Raw genomic sequence first — 11487 nt, 5'->3', positions numbered from 1 at the left:
TAAAGGGCACCCTCAGTGTTAAGTATTGAAGGTGTCATTACCACATTTTATGAAAAGGATGATGACAAAGTCCTGGCAGTTGCATGAGAAGAGGAAGGGAGGGAGTATCATTTGAGTTAGGCATGGTGGTCAGCCATGTGGTGGACAAGCTGCTAGGTGGCAAAAAGGGAGTATGGGGGCACATCTGTTAAGAGAACTTGCTCTTCCAGAGGACCTGGGTTCCCAGCTCCCAGATGGCAGGAGGCTCACAAATTGCCTGTAAACTCCAATTACAGGGGATCTGATGACGGCTTGACCTTAGGATTTATTAGGCACACCCGTGATACACACACCTACATACAAACACTATTAACAGAAACTTTTTTTTTTTTTAGTTTTTTTGTTGTTGTTTTTAGAGACAGGGTTTCTGTTTAATAGCCGTGGGTGTCCTGGAACTAGCTCTTGTAGACCAGGCTGGCCTTGAACTCAGATCTGCCTACCTCTGCTCCCGAGTGCTTGGAATAAAGGCCACCACTGCCTGGCTTTTTTTGTTTGAGACAGAGTTTCCCTATGTTAACAATTCTGGCTATACTGGAACTCGCTTGCTTTGTAGAACAAGTTAGTCTTGAACTCACAACCCTTTTTTTTTTCTAGCCTCAAACTCAGAGACCCGCCTGCCTCTGCCTCCCGAGTGCTGGGCCTAAAGGCGCATGCCACCACTACCAGGCTCACAAATCTTTTTCTTAAAGGGAGATAGGGTGTGTCAGAGAGAGCAAGGAAATGCAGTATTGGGAAAGCATACTTAGACCAAGGAAAGGAGGAAAACTTACTGTAATTCAGACAGTAGGCCAATTGAGGAAGCTGCCTGGCTTAGTAAACTGACTCCTGTAGGGCAGAAATTCTAGGAAGGAAAGCTACATTTTTCTCTACTAAAGGTATTACTCCTTAGCATGCCTTAAGGTCGATTTGCCTTCTTGAGCAGTGGTCCCTTAGCCAGGTGACTGATCTGCCCAACTGTATTAACTCTTAAAGGAGAGCACAATAGCATGTCTCAACCCAGAGGTAGAATCTAATCAGGGTAGAGGCAACAGCTTCCTTTCAATAGAACTTCAAGGCTCTAACACCAGAAGAAACTACTCTTCAAATTTATTTGGTAAGTTATCAAGTAAAAATTTGCATTTGACCGGGTGGTGTTGGCACATACTTTTAATCCCAGCATTTGGGAGGCAAAGGCAGGCAGATCTCTGTTGAGTTCGAGGCCAGCCTGGTCTACAGAGTTCCGGACAGCCATGGCTACACAGAGAAACCCTGTCTTGTGAAAACAAAAACAAACTTGTATTTGTACTTGGATAGTAGCTTGACAAAGGGAGGTGGTCTGCCACCAGGACAGACTTCCAAGATTCAACAGTGGCTGACATTTACTGAGCAGTCACTGTGTGGTTGATACTTGCCACACACTGAAGGATGTATCCTTTACACCCTACCTTTGGATCATAGTGACTGAACCCTCCCAAACAGGCTACGAGAAATGAAATAACCTTTCTACTTTGTGGAGATACATCTGAGGTCCCCACCAGGAACCAAATCAGCCAGCACATCAAAATCACCTCAAACATCCTAGCCTCCAGAACTGTGAGAAGTCAGTCTGTTGCTGACACCCAACCTGAGCTTAAACAACACTTCTACCAACTCAGCTAATGACATTTTATGGAGCTGGGCTCTAGTCATGACAACATCACCAGTAATGGCAGGACTCAACCTTGCTGCTTTCACAAACCACTTAACCTCGGTAAGGTCTATCACCTTTGCTCAGCAAATGAAGCATCCAATTCCAGAAATGAGGACTGCTGACTTCACATAAACCCTAAGTTATTTACCAAGCAGATTCAACAGAAATGTGAAATCTGTTATATTAATAAGCCTGTTAAATTTAGTGTTATGTTGCTATTAACAATTTCCTTTTACCAATGATTAAATACCAATAGGATAGGAAAAGCTATTATTTTTGTGTAAATTGGGTAAAAGGATGTTTATATATAAATAAAGCTAAAGTCCAATAGTATTTCATAAATCAAGAAAGTCTTTTAGCACATATCAAACTAGTTAATTATATACAGATTTATTTAAAATCATATTGGCTTTATCCACTTAAGACTGCATAAAAGCTTTGTTTTATTGAGACAGGGTTGCTCTGTCCTGGTTGTCTTCAAACTTCCTCTGCAGATCAGGTTGGCCTTGAACTCAGAGATCAGCCTGCCTATACTTTCTGAGTACTGGGATTAAAGGTGTGTGTCACCACTGCCTGGCACAGTGCAACATTATTTTAAATGTGCCTCTGAAGACCATAGATACTTACCAGCTAGGCAAGCAAAAACACAACAGTTCTTCTCAAAGAAATGCTATCTCAGTTTCAAGTGTTAAAATTTCACTTTTAAGGTTCCTTCATTATAAGTTAACTAAGAATCCTGCTGTTCTTAGAAAAAACGTTTCATAATTATCTATGAAAAGTTGCAGATCTAGAGACTTTAAGACCTCAATACTTAGTATTACTAATTACACTAACAGTGAAACAAAATGCAGCAACCTTTTACAACACTTTTCACATATTCACACCCATAGGTTTCCTTATAATCTGTGCAAGGATGCTTTTAGGAAAAGCCATTACTCGGTTAGGTCTTTAAGACAAACATCCCTGACTAAAGATACACTAATTCCCTGAAACTAGATCTCAAGAACTGCTTTTCAATTAAAACCTAAATGTTATTTAGCTATTTTTTAAAATGAGGTTTTTATGTCAAGGGAAAAAACAAAACCTTGAACCGCAGCCATAAACTCCTACTTCATTCTGCAAAAAAAGGTGCAAATTAAAAATGAGGTGCAATCAGACATAATGCATGAACTGTTTTAATCTGACCTTTGTGTATGTTACAGGATAAGTAGGAATCCAGCAATTCAGTGAAAATAAATAGCTAAACACCAAAAACAATAGGGAAAAACGAACAGAGGAATCATAATAAAATTTTTTTATTTAGGTTTGGTCAGTACAGGTGAGATATACTGGAGTCACAGGGCAATATGCATTAACAGGACACAACAGCTCATAAAAACTTAGTAACTATGCACACAGATTTCTTAAACATTCGGTCACCTAAAGATGAATGCACAGATGTATGGTGGAAAAACTATCTAACACTGAAACTACTATAGGACTCCAAGTCCAACTTCTTAGTGATAAAAACTACTGTACTGGGCAAACTTGGCAGTCCTAACCCACATCTACTCTAACAAGTCTGAATGGTGCATAAGTATATAACAGCATGAGAAGAATGCCCTTACACAGCACAGCTTCTAGATAGACAGATTTATACAGACATCATTGTTATAGATTCCCATTTACAACTTCACATTAACTCATATAAAAATAACTTGACCCTACACAAAATGTTCTTTTAGCAACGTTCAAAGTAATTAACTGTTACAATTTTCAAAGTGGCAGAGGTATTGAAGCAATAAAAAAAGGAAGAAAAAAAAGGAACCAAACAAAAACACACCCACAAAAAGGCAAATTGTGACAAAAGTATGCATTAAATTTGACAGTATCCTCTCCCAAATTAAATGACACTGTATAAAAATCTGCTGGAAAAATATTACAAAACTGAACCCTGTACATTTACACTTGAGTCCAAGCCATTCTGAATGTGGCGGGAACCCACAGTTCGGTTACCTTTCCCACTCACTGCTTTCTCCTCTTGAGGGTCATGACTGGAGTCTGTGTCATTTGAGTGATGTGTGAGAGAGTTTTCACTGCCCGTGGGAGAGTCTACACTTTCATACCCCGCACTGAGTGGGTTTATATAACTATTACCTCCTCTGCCAGTTCTTTCCTCTGAGCTGTTGGAGGCCTTATTACCATTCCCTGAAGAAGAAGGAAAGTCATCCTCAGTTGTGTTCCCCTCCCTGTGAAATCCAGACCCAGACGTCCGCTGGCGGGAGGAGCTGCCATTACTTGGTCCATTTGCCAGACGACTGCAGTCTTTGCTTGTGGCCTCTGCCTGATCTACAGGTTCAGAAGATGTAGTCCTGCTGGTACTTGGGGCTGAAGCTTGAGACTGCTGCTGCTGGTACTGCGCCAACTGCTGTCGCGTCTCCTTTAGTTGTTGCTGAAGAACTAGAATGGTGCTCTGCATACCCTCTACTTCTTCGTCAAGTTGAATGATGAAGTCATTCAGTTCTGTGCAAAGAAGAGTCAAACCTACTTTAATACGTTAACATATTTTAAACATTTCTGTTACGTGCGTACACATGCACTCACCTGTGCATGTGTGTATGAGAGGCCAGGGGTCAACATAAGGTGTCTTTCTTCTATAGCTTTCTATCTCTCACTGAACTTGGAACTTGCCATTTTGGCCAGATAAGCTGACCATCAAACCTCAAAATTCACCTTCCACACCCTAAGCACGGGAGTTAACAGACCACCAGCTCCATACTTATTTCATTTGGGTGCTGGGATCCAAAATTAGGTCCTCATATTTGCATAACAAGTGCTATGCCCATAGAGCTAATTCTCCAGCCCCCTCAATATTAATTGCCAGCAACAAAACTAAGTCAATAAGTGCTTACCAAGAGAATACTGTTTTAAAACTAGAACAACATACTTAATTTACCTGTAATTTTAATCACCATACAAGAATGAGTTTGAAAGGTAACTGGATGCTTTAAATATATTATTTAAGTAACCAAGTTAAAATTGATTCCAATCTTCCTGCCTCATACAATTGAGACAATAGCTGGTAAAATCTTTTCTATGTTGACCTGAGAGTCCCTTCTCTTCAACCTCAGCCAGAGTCTTATATTAAATCTACAGCAGGTCCAGCCCCCTGGACAGTGTTGACAGCCCCCATCCCCGCCCTCGCAAAGAGATCTATTTTACACACAAGAATACAATCACATAAGAAATACCTAGGTATTGCTAAAATATTTAAGTCCATTAACTTTCTAAAAAGGCTTGGAGAAAAAAAAACCAGCCTCTCAGTTGCTACGTAACATACCCCACTTAACATCTACCAACTTTCTTTGCAACCAACCATCAAATACACTGCTTCTCAGTTTACATGCTCACAGTGTGGCTTCATTTCTTTCTATTAATCCATTTCACAAAACAAGAAAAAAAAATGCAGCTACACTAAGACAAAAACAACAAAAGTATGGTAACAATTACATTTGGTTTGTCTCAGCAGATCTAAATATTGAATCTCCTTTTTATTGAAGAGGACATTAAGGAAATAATGATACCCAAGCACTGAATATAATTTTTATACCTTAAACAAAACACCTTCATTCTACAAACAAAAACTTACAAAAATTTCCCAAAATGTTCTTAGTACCTTGGGGAACACTCTACATTAAATCATTTAGCTTTACAAGTCAATGGTAGGTGTTGCATGCACAATCTTATGTAGCCAGAACATGCACAGAAACTCATCTACCACAAGCCTGGCAGCCTTTAAAGCCAGTGCTAAGTTAAGCAAACTTTAAACAACAAACCCCCTTACCATCCTGACTGCTTTTAAGCTCCTCACTATATTTCTTCTGTAAAGCCAACTCTGCTTCAAGTTGTGCAATACGGCCCTGGGACAGCTGCCTTCCAAGCTCTTGGTTCTCCTGGATAAGCATTCGACACTTCGCCATTAACTTTTTGCCTGTTTGGCTGCAAAGGAAAGAGCCGATCATCACAAAATGCAGACAAAGCTCTCTACAGCCTTTGCTCACAATCATGACAGCAGATGAACACAGCTACGTCACAGCAGATGTCACCCTGTAATTACCATCTTCTTTTCTGGAACATGTCCATCTTCTGCACTTCGGTACTTATCAATATAGCAGCAAAAATAAACCTTAAACAAAAAGTGCTACATAGCCACTTTTTGTTTCTACTGCATCAACGTTTTCAACCTAAATTACCATTTGAAGCATAAGCAGGCCATTTAACGTATATCTTGGATATACTGTTAATGTAACACTAAGGTACTAAGCTTTATCAAACAAAGGTTCTTTAAAAAAATATGGGTAGAATCAATTATAAATGTATGCCCCTTTACTACCCATAAAATACCTGTAAAAGAATGAGAATATATTCTTATTAATAAACACACATAAAGGATTCCTTTTAATAGGTAGTTTCTGGTACAGGTCTCTTCTATACAAGAATATAGTCTTTAAAAAACTTGCCAAATAGAAATCCATTAGTTCCTTATTTAATCTAACTGGGACATAATTTTTTTTTTTTTGGCTATGTAGAAGAGGATGGCCTTAAAATTGCAATCTTCCTCCTAAGTACTAGGATTACAGGTGTGTAATCCTCGTAATAATAAAATACACTATGCCTGATGAGCATTTTAACATTGGTATGTGATTAAGACTGTATATTCCCAAATCACAAAGATCCAAGATTATTTTCCAAACCTTAAATTATCTGTCAGATTAGTATCACCGTACTTTTGAACACTTTAATTTTTAAATAATAATGAGTTGAGCAATGTTACTCAACTCATATAGTTAGTTGAATACCAACTAGTAATAAAACTGCAAGTAACACTCCAGTAAAACCTCACTGTTTTTAGCCTTAGTAGTAACAGCAGAAATGGTAATTTCAAAGGGATTTGACTTCAATTTGCAATTGTAATACTAACTTTGAGAGGTGCATATGAACAATTTTATGTTTTTCTCATTGGATAAGAACACTTTTGTTGTTGTTTTTCGAGACAGGATTTCTCTGTGTAACAGTCCTATCTGTCCTGAAACTCACTTTGTAGACCAAGCTGGCCTCAAACTAACCAAAATCCACCTGCCTCTGCCTCCCAAGTGCTGGGATTAAAGGGGTGCACCACCACTGCCTGGTGATAAGAACACTTCTGTATCTCCGTTCTCCCTATTTCTAGTGAGATTCTAGCAGACACCAGAGCCCTAACAACAGGAGCACTTTGTGGAGTACTCTTACTGGGATAGTGCAGGTTTCCTGAAAGTATAGCTTTTGTTATAGTACAGTTTCAACAACAAAAAATTGTAATTAGAATTTCCTTAAAGATATTTGGGGAACATTAAAAACCAGGTTACTATTGTTCAAAGGAACCAAGGTCCAAGCTCTGAATGCACACAGTAAGAGTTTCATTTGGTCAACACATTCCCTTCACTGCTACTGGAGCTCCAGGTACTCTCCATTTCCTATCAGCCTCTTCAGAGTTCAGTTTCCACTGAACAAGTACTTAGAAATTAATGAGGAAACAAGCTGCAGACACGACTGTAAGACAGTGGATCCCCACCTTCCTTCTACTTGACTGCCCATATAACAACTTTTTTCTTTTCTCTTTTTTGAGATAGGGTCTAGCCGGGCATGGTGGTGTTTTCTTTTAATCCCAAGCAGAGGCAAGAGGATCTGTAAATTCATGGCCATCCTGGTCTACAGAATGAGTTCCAGGACAGCAGGGTTACACAGAGAAACCCAGACTCAAAAACCTAAACAAAAAAAGAGGGAGAGAAAATAGGATCTCATTATGTATCCTTGGCTAACCTAGAACTAACTGTCCTCAAAATCACAGAATCTGTACACTTCTGTCTCCCAAGTGCTGGATTAAAGACACATGCCACTAGGCCTAGCCAGCTCTTTCTTACAAATCATATGCATCAGATTTTTTCAACCAGAAAGTTCTACTTTCCTGTGAATTAATAAAGATTAAGAGGGAATAAACAATTATAAAACACATTAACTGGTCATTTGACCCCATAGAAAATATCAAAAAATTTTATAATAAAATACTTTATCTAAAAATGCCTAAGAGCTTAACTACTCTGCTGATGAAGTTCTAGTGTAAGCTGAAGCTAGTTCTAGGCTACCATGGCCAGAGAGACCCTGTCTTAGGAATCACCTCTAAACTTACTCTTATCTAAAACACCTTAAAACTGCTTCAATTTTATGTTAAAAACTATGCTGAATAAAACTGGTGGTTGTGTTCCTCACAAAACACATTCCACACGTTAAAATGGTGTGGCTGGGAGTGTACTCTGACTTTAGCATTGAGGCCTTGGGTTCAATTCTTAGTACTCTCCACCAAAGAAAAGTCTGAGGACACAGCTCAGACTTGATAATTGTATCAAGTGCTTATCTAGCACGGTCAAGGTCCTGGGTTCAATCCTCAGCACCACAAAATAAGTTAAAAAAGAGAGAGAGAGGGAGAGAACTAAACTACAAGAAAATATTCCTTTAATTTTTAAAATTCTTTTCATTTAATAACTGAAAAGTTAGCTCAGCAGTTAAGAGCACTGGTACCTTTCCAGAGGACCCAGATTTAACTACCATCATAACATGGTGGCCCAACCTTCTCTAACTCCAATTTCAAGGGATCTGATACCCTACTTTGGCCACGTGCACGTGGTGTATAGACAGATATGCAGACATATCACTTATATATGCAAAAATAATTCCTAAAAAACAAATCGTCCTCTTCTCATATATATGGGTGTTTTGCCTGCATGAAAGTCTGTGCATCACATGCATTCCTGGTGCGTGAAGGAAGTGTGTTAGATCCTCTGGACTGGAGTTTTAGATAGCTGTAAGTGCTATGTAGGGGCTGGAAACCGAACCTGGGTCCTCTGGAAGAGCAGCCAGTGTTTTTAACCACTGGGCCATCTCTCTAGCTCTGCTTTAAAAACATACAAACAAAGAAACAAAAGACAGAGTCTTAATATGAAGCCCTGGCTGGCCTTGAACTCCTAGAGATCTGCCTTCCTTTTGCCACCCAAGTGTTCAGGTGATTTCTAAAACCAGATAGCCACAAACTGACAGTTAATACTTAAGAGATTTACAAAAAAGAAGGGGCATTCATATATTGCTTTAATTACCAAGGGAAGGAAGCCAGGTTATTTTGTGGAGATGCATATACAATTGCCTAAATGACTTAAGTGCAAACTGAAGATTACCAGTATACGCCTAAACACTCTGATGTCTTATCAAATGAAATAGTTTAAAGTGGACAATATTTCAGAGAAAATTATAGTCTATCTCTCATTAGCTTTTGTTTACTTTTCAAGAGAGGATTTGAGTGCATTCCCTGAATTTCCCATTCTCCTGCACCAACCTCACCATTGCTGGGATTAAAGGCATAAGCCACCACACCCTGATAAAATATCTTTATCCCTCAAAATTGGACCTGAAACAAAGAGGGGAAATACCATATACACATACAAGAAAACCCAAACCCAATCACCTGAATCATTCCATACAGATTACTGATTTAATCATTACTATTTTTCAAATTAATAATGTATTTTTAATACTTGATATAGTCTGGTTTAGGATTTAATTTTATGTAATAAAACCCCATCTATGGGTTGTTTAAGATTAACTAATAAAACTACTACGTAGCCATTAAAAAGGTGTAATCTAGATAAGCTAAAAATACCCGAGATAAAAATGGAGAAAAAAATAACGCTTTGAAGCATATATGTACGGCATGATTACATTTCTTTAAAACCAATATACATAAAATCATTGCATATGCACAAATTATCTTGATGATACCCAAGATATTTAATAGCGGTTACTGGTCCTGCAGAGCAGAACAGGGCAGGTTGAAGTCAGTTCATGAGTGACACTTTCCATCTCCCCTTCCTCTAATATTTCAATTGTATACACGAGCATGTATTGTCTTATTAAGACAGAAGTTACAACAAGAAAGCAGGCCCACAGGCCTCCGTTACTGTATCCAAGTAGCAAAGAAAGACTGGCTAAATTTGAACACATGTTAGTAATACAGTTTACAAATTACTACTTAACCTACTAAAAATATACTCAGGCCTTTTTCTATTATGATCTGGAAATGCATAATAAATACAAAAGATCCAATTTGGTTACAATAGACTACTTTTAAACAGTTGGTTACTTACCCTCCAAACCCCCAGTGACAGTTTTAGAAGAAGACTTGTTCCTGAAAAGTCATACAAACCACTCCTCCAACCCACCCCTGCCCCACAATCAGTTCCCTAAAGCAAACATACAGGATACTTACAATTGATTTGAACGATTAAGAGAGAACTTAAGTCACCCTTGTTAAAACTGCACTTAAACGTTGGGACAAGCTGGAACTTTTATCTTCTACTCATCTCAGACTCCATTATCACCAAGCGAAAATTCAAACTGGTGACTTATAGACGAAAAAAAATTCACCTCCAGGATTGGATGGAAGCATGAAGAATATAATGCCTCATTTATCTAAATGAGCACATGAACTTGCTAGAATGATCAAAAACTATACCTTTTTTCAATTCACAGAAAGTCTCACTTGGGCCAGCCCAGAGTTCCAACACATTATTTCCCCAATCTTCTGGCAGGTACCTTGTGAGACTGTCCCACATTATGGTCTACTGCAATATCCTGGGGCCAAATGCCAAGTCTCTTTGTCTTTTATACCACCTGGAATAAAGTCTTTTAAATGAGACAGCCTTTTCCTTTACTTTGAATTTGAAGAGCACAGGATAATTTTTCCAAAGTCTTGATCTGCTCTCCACAACCCCCCAAAGTAAAATATAAAGAGTACAACAAAATTATCAGAGTATTCCTTGAATTAAAAAAAAAAAAACCCAACTATTTCAAGGCACATTTAATTTAATATCAAGAATTCGATACAAAAGGCCCAAATACAATGAAGGAACACATTCCCCCATTTAACACCAACAACAATGCTGTTTAACATGTGCCTGCTGAATGAGATGAGGGTTTACTGAATATCGTGAGTCTCATCACAGCCAATACCTTATACAATCTAATTATAAAATGAATGCTTATAATGCTTCCAACATTTTTAAACCTGAAGAGTGAGACCACACCTTCACGTTTGTACAGTCCTCAGTTAAGGTAAGGTTATCTACAGTTCCACAACCATTCAAAGAACAAACCATTGATAAAAACCACATATTTAAGGCTCCATTATGTAATATAGAGCTGAGAGCTAATGGATAAATATATGCTCTACTTATACTGGTAGCTATGGCTTGATTGTCTCACGGCTATTAGAAGTTGGTTCTTAGAATGTAAACCCTTTAAAGGCAAAATCACCTCATTGAGTTTTGACCCAGTAGTTCAACAATCATGAAGTCCACAGTCTTATTGGCAAAACTGATGTACAGTGTCTATAAGTCACTATGCTCAAGGTTAAGAGCGATGCATATTCCATTTTTACATTTTACTGGAATTTTACATGTTCAATTCATGATTTAAAACCTCTAGGTTTTCAATCCTCCAAACTGTCTGAAGACACAGTGTGCCACAGACTTAAGACTTCTGTTTTCCCCTCTATTTTCTTCAAACAGAAACATTTCTCAAGTGTCTACATGTTCTAGAAGGGGAATTTTTCGGAGGTGGCCTCTTCTTCGGAATAGTCCGACGGCATCAGGCCTCTGAAGCAAGGGGAAGGGGAAGAGAAAAGCTGAAACACAAGGTTCATCTGGTAAGTTTTA

General features: G+C 38.5%; 1 protein-coding gene across 3 annotated transcripts in view; it reads right to left on the bottom strand.

Annotated features, from left to right (window-relative positions):
- Positions 1-2987: 2987 nt before the first annotated feature.
- The window catches only part of Wtap (WT1 associated protein), a 28967-nt gene continuing 20467 nt past the window's right edge, over positions 2988-11487 (bottom strand). For 2 of the 3 annotated variants that reach the window (XM_087912304.1, XM_087912305.1), the window contains exons 7-8: positions 5532-5686; positions 2988-4210 (exon numbers count right to left, since the gene is read on the bottom strand). In XM_087912304.1, the coding sequence (XP_087768430.1) occupies positions 3627-4210; positions 5532-5686 (739 nt within the window). In that variant the 3' untranslated portion in view covers positions 2988-3626. Of the gene's footprint in view, positions 4211-5531; positions 5687-10618; positions 11428-11487 lie in introns of those variants that run through there. The other variant, XM_085687613.1, reaches the window with a different exon arrangement.

The sequence above is a fragment of the Myodes glareolus genome, chromosome 1 (assembly GCF_982192425.1).
Source record: "Myodes glareolus chromosome 1, mMyoGla1.1, whole genome shotgun sequence".
In the NCBI taxonomy this organism is placed as follows: domain Eukaryota; kingdom Metazoa; phylum Chordata; class Mammalia; order Rodentia; family Cricetidae; genus Myodes; species Myodes glareolus.
This window is presented reverse-complemented; position numbering and strand designations above follow the sequence as displayed.